Source organism: Dipodomys merriami, unplaced genomic scaffold (assembly GCF_024711535.1).
Source record: "Dipodomys merriami isolate MVZ:Mamm:240054 unplaced genomic scaffold, mDipMer1.0.p SCAF_6, whole genome shotgun sequence".
In the NCBI taxonomy this organism is placed as follows: Eukaryota; Metazoa; Chordata; class Mammalia; order Rodentia; family Heteromyidae; genus Dipodomys; species Dipodomys merriami.
In genome coordinates this window covers 34,691,426-34,709,183 of record NW_027206179.1, presented here as the reverse complement: position 1 = coordinate 34,709,183, position 17,758 = coordinate 34,691,426, and the positions used below count along the sequence as shown (strand labels likewise).

The 17,758-nt window shown below is 36.9% G+C and overlaps 1 protein-coding gene across 2 annotated transcripts in view; it reads left to right on the top strand.

The window, feature by feature from the left end:
• Positions 1–17,758, top strand: part of Scel (sciellin) — a 90,329-nt gene that overhangs the window by 45,745 nt on the left and 26,826 nt on the right. Inside the window, exons 10-17 of one of the 2 annotated variants that reach the window (XM_070001946.1) lie at positions 555–620; positions 4,164–4,223; positions 8,225–8,269; positions 9,271–9,330; positions 9,616–9,675; positions 10,736–10,795; positions 11,509–11,568; positions 11,931–11,990. In XM_070001946.1, coding sequence (XP_069858047.1) covers positions 555–620; positions 4,164–4,223; positions 8,225–8,269; positions 9,271–9,330; positions 9,616–9,675; positions 10,736–10,795; positions 11,509–11,568; positions 11,931–11,990 — 471 coding nt within the window. The remainder of the gene's footprint in view (positions 1–554; positions 621–4,163; positions 4,224–8,224; positions 8,270–9,270; positions 9,331–9,615; positions 9,676–10,735; positions 10,796–11,508; positions 11,569–11,930; positions 11,991–17,758) is intronic. The other variant, XM_070001948.1, reaches the window with a different exon arrangement.

Sequence of the window (17,758 nt, the reverse complement as noted above, 5' to 3'; positions counted from 1 at the left end):
ACTATATACAGTACATGGTATATATATGGTATAGATAGTATATACTGTAGTGTATATTGTTATATTCTATTGTTTAATAGTTAAGTATGAAAATGTTCTGAGGAAACAAAAAAATGAACATAAACATATGTAGAACAGGTATTTCTATATGTATTCTGTGAATTAAAGAGTACAGGAGAAGAAGATAAAATGATTATATTAGCATATTGTAATCCAGACTTTCAAACAGGAAATTGTTGAATGTTAGCTAAGCTAAAGACCAAAAGTAACATTTTCCCCACCAGGCCATACTTCTTCCTATCCCTGCTCTACATAAATCCTTGGGGGTGGGGATGGGGGGTCATTGTGCTTCTCCGCCATGCAGTTCAGTAAATAAAGTTCTCTTCCTGCCTGAAAAAAAAAAAAAAAAAAAAAGACCAAAAGTAAACTTTGTTATGTCAAGTGGTGATATTGTTCTGAAGTATATTTAAAGTTTTCAATATAAATATCTTCTAATAATTTAAATTTAACTGAGAAGTGTCTTTTTATCTCACATGTTATCTTTAATAATTTAGGCAGATTCGTCAACCTAAACCAGATTTACAAGCAGAAACCAACAGACCCACTGAAAGAAAGATAAGGTACAGTGACTCTTGTGTACACAAATGCAATTGTAGAAATGATAAGGATGCTTTGCTAGGACAAAGCATTTTAAGAGTACAAAGTAACAGCAAATTATAAATCATTTTTTAGCTGACTTCAGTGTAGTGAGTAATAAGATAAATATTTTATAGCTACTTAAATAATTTTTCTTTTTCTTTGTATCTTAAGCCTTTTATTTTATTTTTGATTTAATTTGTAGACATTTCATAGACATTTTAAGGTCACAGACAGTGATTCATTCATTCATTTATTCTTTCTTTCTTTCTTTTTGTCGGTCATGGGGCTTGAACTCTGGGCTTGAGAGCTATCCCTCAGCTCTTCAGCTCAAGGCAAGGGTTCCACTCCTTGAGCCACAATGCCCCTTCCGGTTTTCTAGTGGTTTATTGGAGATAAGAGTCTCACAGACTTTCCTGCCTGGGCTGGCTTTGAATTGTGATCCTCAGATCTCAGCCTCCTGAGTAGCTAGGATGACAGGTGTGAGCCACTGGCGCCCAGCTTGACAGTGATTATTTCTATGCAATTTTGTTAGATCTTATTCTGAGAATTGATGTCCATTGTGCCATTCCCCACAGACCTGCTTTTTATTTGTCAATTTTTTTATTCTTCCCATTAAGCAGATTAAGAAATTGGAGCACAGTACAGCATACTGAGACTTCCTAGCTAGGCCTTCTAGCCAGGAATTTCAGCTTCTATATAATACATCTACTCCATGCTGGGTAGTTTTTGCAAAGTTCCTTTAGTTACTCCATTGATGTAAGTGGATCTGATAGCTCAAATGCTAGACATGTTTTTATTCTATTATAAGCACTATGTATATTAGCAATATATTCATAATACATTAAATAAGATATATGTTATTATTTTGTACCCATGTTTATGTGAAATTAATAAATATCTGGATATTTATTATTGAATATGGAAACTCTAGAATAAATAGTAGTTTGAGCTTTGTGGAATATGGGAAAAAGCATTCCAAGCACAGTGAAAAATATAACCATGTACATAAATACATAGGTGTGTATTTAATGCTTGCTTTGAGGAAGAAAAGCATTTATGTCTTCTTAGGTATGTTTTGGATATCCAAAAGGTGCGAGATTAGAAAATATGACTGATTCTAAAGGTTGATGTCACATGATGAAAAAATATATATCATGTCGAAAAGAACTTACATGAATCATAGTGAGAAATTAAGTAAGGACAGGCTGTGATACTATTGCATTTTAGAACCATAATTTTGAGGGCAGTATGAAGAATAAGCAAAGTTGAAAGGAGAGACATTTTAGAAAGCTTACATTTACCTAGAAAAGCCCATCCTCAAATAGAGAAAAATTATTTATAACAAATAAGACTAAACGTTTTACATCTGTTATATGTTTTAGTCATCTTCTATCCTCTCTTCAAATTTTGATCATTCTTCTGACTCATAAGATTGTTTGCTTCAGTATTTTTTTCCCTTTTTATTTAATTGCCATCAATTTTGTAAAGTTTGGACGCTTGTCTGAGGCCACTATAGTGATCTCTATCCCTTAGAGGATCTGTGAAGACAATGACACATTATCTCTTGATAAATGACCTTGATCATAGCGCTGAGTGAATGCTGTCTAAATTCAAGACCATCCAGGGGGCTACCACTGCAGTAGGGAAATCCTAAGCAAATCACAGGACCTGTGGACACAGTTGTATGTTATTTTTAAAAATTATATTGTCAAGGTGATGTACAGAGGGGTTACAGTTACATAAATAAGGTAGTGATTACATTTCTTATCTAACTTGTTACCCCCCCTCAGTTTTTTCTCTCTTTCCCTACTCCCAATGGTCTCCCCAAGTTGTTCAGATCATTTCCAACATAGTGTCTTGTGACTATTGCTGTTGCATAGGTTCCCCCTTTGTCCTTTGTCTCACTGTTTTGTTGTTCCCCTTCCCTTCCCTAGTTCAGATAAACATATGTACAATACCTAGGACACTCCAAAAAAGCCAAAATTGGATGAATGAACATAGTTACAGAATAAGATCAAGCTCCTAGAAAGAAGGAAAGACTTGTTCACCTCAGATTCCTACCACTTGCTCCAGTTTGAGGCCACATTGTGAGTGTGTGTACATGAATAGCAGGATATAGTCATTTCTAGTTGAACTGCAAAAAACTGCTGCAAAATCTTTACCCTGTGATGGCTCTAGATGTGATCTCCAGCCTGTCCTGCAGTATCAGTACCGGCTCCACCCAGTGCTGATTCTTGGCATTTCCCAAATGTCTCTTTTCCTCACAACAGTATAGATTTATACCTGTTGTCCAGCACTTCCTGTGTGCTTCAGCATCTGGTCTGGTTGTATCTTACTTAATGCTCTTTCTCCTTCATTTGGAGAAATATACTCTTTTTTGGAAGTATTTTCACAGTGTCATTTTAAAGGTTTGTCGACAGGATAAATCAATGTTCAAAATATTTTGATTGAAAAGTCTTCAAAGTTCAGAAGAGTCCCAGTTTGAAACATAAAATGTTTGAAATGAATCCTTTCCTTTTCCCTAAAAATGTATTGTACAACCTGCAGCATTCCTCAGATTTCTCTTATATGCCACACACTGGCATACATAATCTGTGAAAGAAGAACCATAGAATTGTCTTTGCAGTGGGAGTTTTCAGAACCTTTAGCCAATCACCAAAAGTAGATGTTGTTTTCCAACTCACCTGACAACAAATTCTTCTCTTCATTCAACCTTACTAACCATTGATGACACACGTCTTGACTACAGATAAACCTAGAAAATTTTTCCTTGTTATTCCTTTCCATGGTCTACAGAAATCAATGTGGATTCAAGCCCTTTGACCCTTAGACACTTCCATTGATCCTACCATTTAAAATATATTCTTCCTTTGAGATGCCTAATAAAATATATTTTCATCGCATTTGAGGATTAATTATTGTCTGGCATCCATTGCTTAATGTTCCTTGGACACAGGAGCTAAACTCCTAAAGTCATTCCCGCTCACTTCTGTATGTGTATGTGAATGTGTATGTGTATATGTATCTGTATGTATATGTGTATGTGTACAGCTAGTGCACTGTTTCCTTCTTCCCTTCCTCCATTTCCTTTCTTGTAAAGTAACATTTATAATGTTAGTTACAAATTTTAATGTGTTTTACTGTGCGGTTATCAAATATATATATATATGATATACTTCAATATTTCTTTTTAAAGTACAGAACTTGAAATATTGAAACTCCAATATTTTAGGAGAAAAATGTAGTTCCTCCAGTGGGTTCTAGAGATGGTAGAGCCAACACCAAGGCAGAGTGATGAAGAATAGGTAGGGTGTGGGCAATGTATGTATGTGTCAGAGGGAGATGGCTGGTCTGTGTGGGCCGTGAGCTTCTATGATAGGACCACTTTGTTATTCTATTGAAGTCCTCAATACTTGGGTTCATGTGGACTATCCATTGCTTTACTAGTAACAGGTGAAAACCTTCAACTCCTTCAATCCTAGCTCCACTGACATTGATCTTTTTTTTTTTTCCATTGCTTGAAGGAGTCAGGACCTCGACAACATTGTCAAGGTGGCCACTTCACTTCAGAAAGCTGACAAGGGGTGAGGTCTCAGGCTCTCAAGCTTGATTTTCTTTTTCTCTTGCTGTTTCATCCTAGTTAGTATCTTTAAAAATCCAAATATGAGCCACACTCCCATGATGTTTACTACATATAACTTAAGAAGAAAAAGCATGCCTCTCTCTAAGTACCCTCTAATAAATAATGGGTGTGCTCTTCCTCTGCTGCCTCTGCCAGTGATTTTTTTTTCTCCTCCTAGTGACCTCAGCTGTCCAACCTTATGCCAAGTCTCCAGCCCTGAATTTGTGTTGCTGGCCTAAATCTCCATCTCTGTTTCATACCTTCATTGAGGATGTCCTAGGCCATGTTCAATTTTCTTCCCAAAGTGCTCACCTTTCTGGAACCATTATAACTTGGTTTGTTTTATGATTGCTGGAGACAGGATGCAGGGCCTCATACCTGTGAGACCAGTCCTCTGTCACGGAGCTACATTCAGAGCCCTTGAACTCAGTGTTGATTCTTCATCCTGTCCCCATCTCTGTGTAAAAGAGGCATGTATGGCTTGAACATCTGAAACACCTCTCTTGCCCATGTGACCTCACCCAGTTAAAAAACTCACAGTCCAATATAAATGTGGCCATTCATATTTGCTTATATCTCCTCAGTCTTACCTTCTAAACCGTTGCTCCCCATCAATGCTAGTTTTATTTTTCTGCCCAAAGATCCATTGTTTCTGTCTTTACTGTCCACTTAATTATTTATAACTTTCTTGAAGGCTTTGGCTAAGCTGTTTCTAGTGTAATGTTCCAATTATTTCTGCCTTCATGCATATATTTATTCTATGTTCAGTACCAGATTAGACTTTTCTATAATCGCCAAATACTCTGCCTTTGTTTCTTCCATTTTGTCTACACAGCAATCTTGCCCATCCTCAGGGTCGTCATATCAACCTGTGCAAATCCTTCCATTTCGGAAGGTCCTGATCACATATCAGGCCCTCTGTGAAGTGACCTCTAAGCGATTCAGTGAAATGTGATTTCTGCCTCTTTATGAAATTAGAACCCCATTGTTTATACCTCATACCTAATTGTGTTTGCCTTTGTCCCATGTTATTGGTGTAAAGCCATGATCTTCCCTATCATCTCAACAATGCTCAGTGTAGATATTTTGCCTGATCACCAGATATGATTGCATGTCAGGTATTCTACTAGCTCAAAAGAGCTATTTATACTGCAGGCTATGGTAAAATCATGATGAGCAATGAGAAAATCCTGGGTATAAATATTTCATTGTTTACATCCCAAACCTGCAAACCTTTTCATTGTTTAATATAGTGTAATGACTGGAAGAGAAGAAAACAGAAGAGGGCCATTTGGCTTTCTGTACAAATTTGTAAGCTAATAAGAGCCATGAATTAGGAGCTTTCAAGATATCTGGAATGTTTTGTTCCCATTTTCCCTCTTTCATTTAAATGTCTAGATCTCTAATTCTATTCATTTACTTTTGTTTGAGGGAATATTTTGTTTTCAATGGAGATTGGACAATATTTTTTGGCATGTTTGAAGGGGGGATAAGTGAGTGAGATGGACCGGAATTTGTAGTTCTGCATAAATCAAACAAAAGCAATGAGAATAGCCGTTGGATTGAATTTCCCATTCCCATTCCCAATCCACAATGCCCAAATCCCAGCCACAGATAATGTATGATGGGCTGTCTACAGGAACAGAGATAGCTTTATTTATCTGAGCTGTTCTTTGAGCAAGAAGGCGTTACTGCTATCTGATTAGGAACATTTAATTTGTTGCAAATGCAATGGTGAAAGAATATCCAAACCTTTCATCAATTTACAGTCATTTTTGAAAGCTTAGGTTCTTTATTTAGAACATAGTCTCCATGTGCTTTATTTACCACCGAGTATCTATTCATGATTTATGCTATTTTTCTTGTCACAAACACAGGCCATCCCAGATCCCGAGAGTCTTGTTCTGTGACTCTCATGTCAGTCAGAAAGGTCTGGCACTGAATTTACAGTATTCTTCGGTTTGTTCTTTCCCTTTGAATGCACCTCAGAGTTAGTAGAAAGAATTTTAACCAATGGGGCTGGAGGTGTGGTTCAAGTAGTTGAGCACCTTCCCAGCAAGTGTGATGCCCTGAGTTCAAACCCCAGCACCACCCAAAACAAACAATGGAGAACCATGTTAGGTCACTAAGTAGTATTTGTTTGTTTGTTTTTGGATGGGGTATCATCTTAAAAAATATGTTACCATTCATTTTGAACTTGAAATTCTATCCTTAAATATGTAAGATTATGTGAGACAATTAATCTATGTGGTGGCAGTTAACTAAACTTGTTCAGGGAATCTAAGAGGCCTACCCTCACAGCCATTCTGATACTAGCATTATGCCAGCTGTCTTCATTCTGAGTAAGTGATTCAGCCAATTCTTCCTAAGCTTGAGACAGTGTCTTGATGTCTCTACATTCAATTAGTGTATATCTATCTATCTATCTATATAGATATATAAATATATCTAGATCTATCTATCTATATATATAGATATATATATCAAGCATGTCTTCAATGTAAAGTTTATTATTGACCAGGTCCTATTTATTAAGTTGGCCACAATCAATGACTTGCCAGGCATCATGCCAGGTGCTCTATATTCCTAGATAACTAAGATGGATATTCTCATTTTACAGATGGGGAAATTGAGTCCACACAACAAAGGCAACTCATTAAGAGCCAAGGCAACTGCCCAATGAGAAGTGGTGTCCCCTAGATTGGGATGGATCCAAGCTTCCTGATAAATGACTTGGAAGCCTGGATGTGTAACTGCTGACTTTCCAGGTTTTATGGCTTTCTGGTCAACACCAGAGATGACTCAGCTCAGGGACATTCTTTGAGTGAGCTCTGAAACTGTGATTCTAGAGCAGCAAGAACTGAGATTTGTGAATGGAAAAAACTAAAGGAGGCAGGCAGGAAAAATGGAGATGAGGTGGGTGGGAGAGAAAAGAAAGTTCGGAAGACACTGTGGGTAGCAAACTGAAGGAAGCAGCCAAAAGCCTTGGGGAACACGTCACTCGCCTGGCTGCCTATGTGGGGGAGAGAGCTGAGTCCATGTAGCTTAAGAGAAATTCCCCAACTCAGAAGCTTGGCTTAAATAGATTTACTCCAGAACAAACAGCCAAAAAGTGCTTGGGGTTCCCAAATATGGAAACAGGCTAGCCAATTTAGCTGACCTAGAATAAAGTAGTAGTAGAATTTAAGAAAGAAGCCAGATTTACAGATAAGCCAATGTCTTCCAATTTCTATTTTCTATACAAGGACATTGTTCAAAGACTGAATCTATAATTAATCAATGTACCCTATATTTGTTGATTCAATTTAAAAATGTGTACTAAGCAGGGTACTGGTAGATTTGTAATTCTAGCTACTCAGGAAGCTCAGGCAAGGAAGACCAGAGTTGGAGAACAGCCTAGGCAGGAAAGTTTGCAAGACTCCATCTGCAAGATAACTAGTTAAAAGCCAGAGGCATGGCTTAAGTGGTAGAGTGCCACCTAGCAAGCGTGGGGCCCTGAGTTTCAGAATCACAAAAACTAATTCAAGCATCTATTTAAAGATATCATATTACAGACTGGAGAGGGTGTGATATAAAATACAGTCCTAAATTTTAAGTGGTGTGTGTCTGTGGGACAACAAAACATTTGACAAGTATGAAATTGCTATAATTCATAGGATAATGACGATATCCCTTATATTCATAATGTAATATAATTATAATATGTTATAATATACTATATATATAATACATATATGAATATAAGGAATAAACTCCCCCTACAGTGCTGCATATTTTCCAAATATAAGAAGTCATAAGGAAAGGGGACTCTCCCTTGTTTGAGGATTATCTTGAAGGATACATAAGCTTTGTACAGATAGTCAAAGTGGGATGTGCTAGCTTTCAGAGCACTTATTTTAGGGTGACTCTGTCTTTGGACTCTGGGCCAACCTTTACTAACATGAGATTATTTTCTTTCAAAAGCGAAGAATTGGATAATCTCATCAAAATGAACAAAAGCTTAAATAGGTAAGATTTCAAAATGTCTATTTTTCTCTTACTACTTAATTCTATGTTAGGAAATAGCTTTTCCATCATAGAACGCGGAGATATATATGCCAATCTAGTAAAAAAATATCTTTCTAATCTTGCAGGGTGGGGTGGAAATAACTGTTGTACCATTAGTGTGAATATTTATTGAAATGTAATGATACAAAGGTGTCTTTGATTTTCATACTCTATTATGGTAGTTACATATAAATAATGATTGTTCTTGAGATATTATTACTACAGTATATACACAGAGTTCTGTTTGATTATTGAATACTTTATTTTAAAACCCACTGAAATCTTAGGAAACATTATGTTCTAATTTTGAACCATTTATACTTGCAAAAGTTAAAATATGCTAAGAAATGTGAATAATGGCAGCAGAGGGGGTGTTAGGGAATTTTAGCTATCTCTCTGTAGTTGGTACACTCTTACTATTAGTATACTTTGCATACTAACAAGCTATCAGTCTGGGACCAAGTAGGAGGAGGAAATTTTTTAAAATGTCAAATGAATTCATTAATCTGAGATTCATGAGATGTTTTTCATATCCTGTTCTGACAATAGTGATTAGCCCGACTGACTACTGACAGGTCACTTAAATCTGTAGCTTTTCCAGGAGAGAAAGTTTTAAATCAAGAGTCACTGACGATCCTTAATGTGGGTGGATCACACCTGTCATCCCAGCTACTCAGGAGGCTGAGATTGGAGAATTGGTGGTTCAAAGCTAGCCTGGCTAGAGAAGTCCACAAGACTCTTACTGCTAATTAACTAGCAAAAAGTCAGAAGTGGAGGTGTGGCTCAAGTGGTAGAATACCAACGTTGGACAGAACAAGCCAAGTGTGTTTGGAATCAAGTAATATTTTAGAACTTTGGGTTGTCTTTCTCAGTTTCTGCTTACTATGTTAGGTGTAAAAGTGATCTGTTTATATGGCATCTTTTATTATTACTGATGAAAATTATAATCAATGTATTTAAAGAAATCAAGGTCTTGATGGTCTCTTCAGAGCAAGCGCAAAGGCAGAGCAAACAGCAAAAAGGTAAGTGCACTTGAAAATTGTTTGTCTTACTCCTTCAGCTGTTAGCTACTGGGTGCTGCTGCATTCTTTCCCACTCAAATGCACTAGCACTAGCAGATGGTCGAGTGCTCCCGGCATTGTACATTTAGTTCTGACATAATTTCCTGGAAGGACGTCTGGTCTCCCATTCAGTAAGAGTAAATGAGCAATTCATAGAGAATGTTTATTGTATCTGACCTTTCAAGAGACCACACAATTTTATTTCAATATGCATTTTTACTGGCTTTTCTTCCCCTGTGTTTACAGAGCCCAAAGTCTTGAAAGTCTCATTTATGTGAATACCAGAAGGGACAAAGATGGCAAAAGGTAAGATTTGCTAAAGAGAGCCCACTCTGCTTCAGCCCAAGACTGTCTATTACTGTTTTCTGGGGTAGACTTATTCAGGGCCAGGTTTAGGCAGGCTGGTGTAAAGGGCTTTGAGCCAGGGTCAGGAGAGGCCAGGTGATCACAGTGCTGGCTCTCAGTGATACTAGCCAAGTGGCTTAACTTTGGTTTCTTTATTCCATAAAGTGAGCCTTCACTTTATGGACATTAGGCTTGTTCATGAACTAAATTGATTAATTATTAGACACCAGTCTATTAACATAGCCACTCACCACTGAAGACTTCAGAACACAGAAGATACTTAGCAGTTGGAATTTGTAATATTTCTAGTATACATTTTTACCTTGTATTTATAAACACTTTGCAATCAATAGCCATGCTATCATTTATTTTTATCATAAAGTGGGTTAGTTAATGAAATATTAGCATTGAAGAGATAAACATAGAAAAATACTTAAAACTGACTTTTCATTACTGATAACATTTTTTCATGTTGATTAAACCAAACTCTTGACAATTTCATTAAAAATAATTCCCAGAATCCTCAAGAATAGTGAAGGGTTAGGATTTATGAGGTCTCTACTATTTTTCCCTGTATTGGCCGCTTCCTTTGTATTTGGTTAGTCATTAAATTTATCTTTCTAAAGTGATCATTATTTTTATTGTCACAGCTATTTAAAAAAAATCATTTATTGGTGCCCAGAATGCTAATCTAGCTTTTCAAGTCCATCCTGACACAGATCTGTTCTCAACTTAACAATGCCTTTATGATAAAAAGTATTGGCAATCAAATGCAGGATGCTAGTTAAAACAATGATATTATAATGTGAACCTGCCAAGTAGCGCAGATGATTTTTTAAAGAGAACAATCAATTCTCTTTATGTAGTTCTGTGTATTTTACATATATTTAGAAACAGTTTGGAGAGCTCCACCGATGTGTTAGAAAAATAGGAAAAGTCAGATAAACGCCACAACTAAATCTGTCTGTCTGTCTGTCTGTCTGTCTCTCTCTCTTTTCTTCCCCTGCTCAATGTCATAAAGAAACAAAAGCTTTGGAAGTCTTAATAAAGTTAATCAATGGACTGATGAAAATGAGAAAGGGTAAGTAAACTTTCAGATTAGCTCCTCTCATCTTGTTAAATCGGAGTGTTAGACTTTTTTTTTTTTTTTTTTTTGCCACAGATAAAGGAAGTTTTTCCCAAAGGACTACATATTTGAAATGTAGAGAAGCCGGTGCAGGAAAACTAGCTAGATTTTTTTTTCTTAAAATTTCAAACATGAACCATTTTTAATGTGAATTAGAAGTATAAGACATATAACTGCAAAGTGAGAGGACTGTTGGGAAACTTCTGTAAGTGCCCTTAGATCAGTTTAAATCAAGTACTGCTTTGGAAATTAGTAAAGATAAGAATAATAATATTAAAGGTCTTTGGGGGTCATTTGGCCCTGAAGACTTCCTCTTTTTTTTTTTTTGTCGGTCGTGGGGCTTGAACTCTGGGCCTGAACACTGTCCCTCAGCTCTTCAGCTCAAGGCTAGTGCTCTACCACTTGAGCTACAGCGCCACTTCCGGTTTTCTGGTGGTTTATAGGAGATTAGAGTTTAACAGACTTTCCTGTCTGGGCTGGCTTTGAACTTTGATCCTCAGATCTCAGCCTCCTGAGTAGCTAGGATTACAGGTGTGAACCACCAGTGCCCGGGGGCCCTGAAGACTGCTGATACCACATTTAAGGATATTCTTTTTTAGACAGCTATCAGAGAAAGTTGTCCAGAACTTGCCTGACTTAAAGCTCTGATTTTTTTTTTTTCCCTAAAGAAGCCGAGATCTTGAATCTGTTGTCAAAGTGAATGCCAGGACTGATAAGAGCAGTAGAAGGTGAGAAATGCTTGCTTGTGTCTGAATCTTGATTATTTCTCCCTGATGTGTTGGTGATCTTCTCAGTAGTGTCTAGGGCATCACATCCTTAAGTTGGCCTCTCCTTTGCCACACTAGTCTCTGATGCCCTGATATTCACTTTGAATCATACAGATATTCTATGTAAATTTATACTCACATATATATAGCTCAATAAACTCCTAGAGTTTAACTATATTGTTGTTAGGCAATTTTTATTTATAAGGTCGATTTTTTAATTTATAAAGTCGATTTAACATCAATCTCCAATAAAATATAGACTATGAAGGAGGCATCTAATAGTATGAGAATATTTTGAAACTTATGTGAACTTTTTTTTAAAGAGGTGAATACCTTGACAATATTATCAGAATCACTCCTAAAGGAAATGGAAATACCACTGGGTAAGTTTTCTTTTTTCTAATTTTTTAAATTGTTCTTATAAAGTTGATGTGCAGAGAAGTTACAGTTTAAAAAGTTAGGTAAAGAGTACATTTCCCTCACTCTCTCTCCCAGTTTTCCCCTCCTAGCATCACCCACAATTTTGATAGTTCATCTTTGACATAGTGTCCAGTGAGTACCGTTGCTTCATTTGTTCACCCTTTGTTCCTCTGTGCTTTCTCTTTGGATAAGTCTTAATAATATACTTAATTCTGCTTTTTTTGGTAAGTGATCATGAGAATAGGAAATTTGGCTTTTTAGCTTCATAATGTCATTTTACTAGCATGGAGGTGGACAGTTACCATGCCTTCTTATTCCCCATAAAAACCACATTTTTTTTCAATTGTCTAAACATTTGCAAGTGAGTTGACTTTTCTCTTAGATTTGGGGTTTTGATTTATTTTTAGAATGAGTTACTGAGTTCCATTTCCTGGTCTAAGGAACATAATCAATAGCATTTTCAGAGAAAATTTCCAGAATGTCAAAGATAACTATGAGTGAAAGAAAGCAAGAGCCTTGATCAAGGCTCTCATAAGTCACCTGTCTAAAGATGGTGGTCTCAGCAGGCAGCTCGGGTGTAGGTAGGTCCTTGGGGGAAGAGTGGAGGGGGCTGTAAGGAGACTACATTGTCTCTTGAATTCTTGTATGGAATTACATTGCCATGGGAGCAACTCCTTTTGTCCCCCTTCGGTGTCACTCAGCTTATGTGACCTTGGGTCCCTCAGTGAATTTTATCAAAATGGCATGTGTTCCCCCTTCCCCTCAAGAAATGAATTATTTGGTTTCCTATTGTATGTGGTAGATTTGTATTGCTTTTTATTATTTACCATGACTTTATTCTGAGGGAAATTACTATTACAAAGATTTGGGCTCAAGGGATATTTGAGTTTATATGAAGGCATGCTTTCTTCTTATCCTTATTTTTAATATTGGTAAATTATTGTTAATTTTTTCTTATTTTCAACCCAACTAGCCAATTATAAGTAAAAAAATTATATTTAGTTTGTGTTCAGTGTGACACTTCACCTAACATTATTTTCATGTTTAGGGTGTTCTAACAGGATGTTTATCAGAGTAAGGTTGATTTGCACAGAAGATTAGTCTCTGGTTAACAAATAAAGAACCTTAAGTGGTTGTCAGCTCAAGATAGAAGAATTTCCAATTGCACTTGGAACTTCAAATATTTGCAGTGTCATAGAAAACTTGGCTATTTACCACTTCTTATTTTTTCATTTCATTATTCTTTTGATTAATGCTTTAATTAGTTCATTAAAATTTGTTTCCTTATTCATAGAAAACAAGACCTCACTGGACTTATAAAAGTGAACTCTGAAACAAAAACATCTAGAGATAAGGCATTGAAAATTCTCTTCTGCCTTTTGTCAGACATTTATAAACACATTAGAATTCTGAGCACTTATATTTAGGATAGTAAATTGAGATGTGAGCCAAAACCATTCTCCTTTCTCCAAACACATTGTATGAAGCAATTCTATATAAGTGATGCCCAATGGTCTCTTCCATTATAATCTTGGATGGAATTTGTGGTTCAGAAATATTAAGAAATTAAATGGGATTTCTTTTTACTAACCTCTAATGAGCTGAAATAATTTCTCTCCATGTATGTGCGAGTGAAATGTGTTTATGCCTATGTATGAAGTATGAGTCTTATATTGATAGGTTGTTTATCTGGGTATGCATAAGCAGTATGTGTCTCTATAAGTATATGTGTAAAAGTAATGTGTGTAAGTGCATGTGTGTGAATAGGTGCATGTGTGTATAACAAATACTGTGTGCCTTTGTAAGTACATGTATGTGAACTATATGTATGTGGTATATTTATGTGTAGTGTTTATATATTTAAAGATATAACAACAAAGCATACTTGATTCAAACAGTTCCCTAACCCATGGATTGTCAAGCCAGTCTGGAGAGCTTATGTCTTCTTGCTTTTAAAACAGATGGAAAAAAGTTTTGAAACTGAACTTGTTGGCTTGCTGCTGAAAACAGTGCACCAAATCATTCCATGTGGCTTCCCTTGAACTCTTTTCCATTCAGCTAACTTTGTATGGGATATTATTTGTTGATTCTAGAATGTGTCACCAGTGCCTGTAGGCTCTGCTGGCAGAGCAAGGGCTCAGCTAGCTAAAAGTAGATGTGTGCAGTGCCATGCTGTCCTGCACTTGGCTGTGGAGCATGGCTGGGACACAACTACCCAATGAACTAGAGGCCTGAGCAGTCTTATGAATAGGCAGAGGACAAAGTGTGATCCCATTGACTACTGGGTGATTCTGGATGGTAACCGGAAATTCTGAATGTCAGTAGGGGGTCTGAAAGACCTGGGTGCAAATTGTAGTTCTTGCTAACTATGTGCTTAACCCTCAGTTTACTCTTGGCAAAGAAGGATCAGAATACTCTCAGGGTTGGCACGTGTTACCCACAAGTCATCACAATAACAATTCAAGTGAATTATATTTTCCTAGTAGCTCAGTGCACTAATTTTTAGTTTACCTTGACTTTCTGGGGAAAAACATCCTTGTTTTCCTTTCCAATTTATAATTCATAAATTATGACCTATTGTTTTTTTTTTTTTGTTGCTGTTTGTTTTGCCCATCTTGGGCTTGGGCACTGTCCTTGAGCTCCCTTTTGCCCAAAGCTAGTGCTCTACCAGTTGAACCACAGCATCACTTCTGGCTTTTTCTGTGATATTCAAGATAGGAGTCACAGGGACTTTCCTGGCTTCAAACTGCAATCCTCATATTTTAGCCTCTTGAGTGGCTGGGATTATAGGCATGAGACACTGGTTTTATATGTATTATAGATTTGAGTGTATACCTGTGTGTGCATGTGCAGAATTGCTTTTATGTGTACAGTATGTGCACATATGTCTAAGCATGCATGTGTTCACGTCTAGATGTGTGCTTGTGTGTACATGAACGTAATGTTCAACTGTACATATGCATGTGATGTGCATGTGCATAATTGCATATGTAAGTGCTGCTTTGTGTTTGATAGTATATAGTGTAGTTTTGTGTGTGTATGAGTGGGAACTTACATGTGATGTGTGTGTATTTATATTTGTATGAATAAACTTTCTGGGGACTTTTCAAAATAGTAGTTGCGATTTCTCTTTTTCTATTCATAATAAAGTTCTGTATCTCTTTTAAAAATAAAGTCAGATCATGTTTCTTTCCTTATAAATAAGCATCAGTGTTTTTCCACCTGAGATAGAATAACATTCTAATGTTTGGTGATTTTCCCAAGAAAGTCCTACCACTGGTATCTCCCCTATTTTATGTCATCTTTGGGGCTTCTGCATATGCTGTTCCCTCCTCCTGGAAAACTCTGTCTTCATGTTGTCCCCTTTCAAACAGGTTATATATGACTCCTGAATATAATTAAGTCACAACCCTTTCCTTGTCCCCAGAGCAGAGGCACCAAGCACTATTTTTGTTTAAATTTACAGCATATATTGTTATCTGAAAGTGTGGCATTTGCTTATGTTTAGTCATCTGTTTATTTCTCCCCATGCAGGCTAATCCTGGGAATGTATTGCTGCCATCTATCCCAGCATGTGAGGCAGAACTTAGTTTATAGTCCACTGGGCTTTCCAACTTGGGGATTGAAAGAATGTAGAAGTACTGAAAAATGTATACACCGTGAGGTGACTCTTCACACAGTTAAACTCAAATATTCTATTACACCATTACATTACTTAGATTACCACACTAATTACCTCACTTTAACTTGCTAACTTATGAACTAAGAAATGTAAAGAACCTTCTAGGGCTGGGATGTAGCTCAGTGGCACTCTCCTAGCAAGTGCCTAGCAAGTCCTAGGTTCCATCCCAAGAACCTAAAAAGAAAAGATCCTCACCCCCCAAATACAGTTAAAGAAACTTCTCCATTGTAAGCCTCAATTAAGGTTTAAAGAAACCACAATCATGATAATAATATAATGAAAGCATATTCTACAACCACTACCAATGAAGGAAGAGATTCTTACTACTCTTATTTATTTGAACACTTAAATCTGGAAGTAGTAACCTGAGATTTTTTTTTTCTGGGGTCCAGTCGTGGGGCCTGAACTCTGGGCCTGGGTGCTGTCCCTGAGCTCTTCAGCTCAAGGCTAGCACTCTACCACTTGAGCCACAGCGCCACTTCTGGCTTTTTTCTTTTTGCTTATGTGGTGCTGAGGAATCGAACCCAGGGCCTCATGCATGCAAGGCAAGTGCTCTACCACTGAGCCACCTTCCCAGCCCCTGAGATTTTTTTTCTGAGTTCCTGCTATTCAAATTCTTTAGACTTCATTTAGACAAAACTCCAGTGCCACACTGGAGTAGCAGCTGGGTTGTCTGTATGGGGTTGATTGTTTCATTATTTACATGGCAAAAATGCTGCACATTTGTTGCTTGTAGCCCGGGTATCATGTCCTCAGACATCTGGATATGAGCAAAAGAACTTGGGTCAACATCTGGTTGCCTACAAATATCTGTAGCTTTGATGTTGTATAGATGAAACCTCCATGGCTTTCTTGATCTGTTCTTGGTCAGGTCACGAGTGTGGAACAAGTGTAAATGTCCCTTCTTGTGGAGACTCCTTTTGCCATGTGGCATCCTCTGTAGTTCAGAGAAATAGTTGTTGTGTATGTGGAAAACAACATGCACATGAAGAAAGTAGAGCAAAATCCCTGAAGATCAGAAGCAGACAGGGGTAACAGAGCAATATCCATGAAGATCAGAAGCAGACAGGCTAACAGTAAAGTACTGAAGTGTTTGCAGTGGTGGCATGGACTTTTATATTATAGTCAATATGTTTCACATGAGCTCTGAAGATTCTAATCTTCCCATTGGTTGTTGCCCAAACAGTTAGTTAGGATGTTTTCTAATACACAGGTAGATATATTAGGATTAGATAGATAATCAGATTTCATATCATGGAGTGTGTGTGTGTGTGTGTGTGTGTGTGTGTGTGTGTGTGTGTGTGTGTGTGTGTGTGTGTGTGTGTTTGTATGTGTAAGGTGGTGTTACTGAGGACTGAACTTGTGGCCACATGTTTGCTGGGCACATACTCTGACACTTGAGCCCCACCTCCCATATCATGGATTTTTAACAAACATTAATTTATATAAATGTAGTTTTGAAAGAAAACTTGCCAAAAAAGCCAAAAAAATATGGATTTTCCAAAGTTGGTTTTAAAGTTCTACATTTATTGGAGTATACATTCTAGAATGTTTCACAAGGCCAGTATGTAGACCAATTAAAAATGATTTGTGCATCTGGCAAAGGCTTACCTTTAAAGGCATCAAAACATAGAGTAAAATTTGTTCATGGCTGCTGACTCCAAGATTATTGTGTCTCTGAGTCTCAATAAGTTCAGATATGTATAAGTTTCTATATACTTTCACAGTCACCTTTAACAATCTTCAATTCTTTGTCATGATTTCAATGAGTGCTTAAAGTGTTTCTGAATTTTAACAGATATTTTACTTATTGAGATTCTGCCATTAACCTTACCATTTCATTAATGTTTTAAAGAGGTCAGAGCCTCGAAAATCTGATCAAAGTGGCCCCTAAAATAAATAGAAACAACCAAGAGTAAGGACTGTGTATTTTCTCTCTTCTATCATGTTCTTCCCAATTTATGGCACTCATACAAAAGGATGAGTTGAAAAACCTTTGGATTGGAACCAGAAAGACTGAATCTCATTACTTGGCAGTGGGGAGTCTTT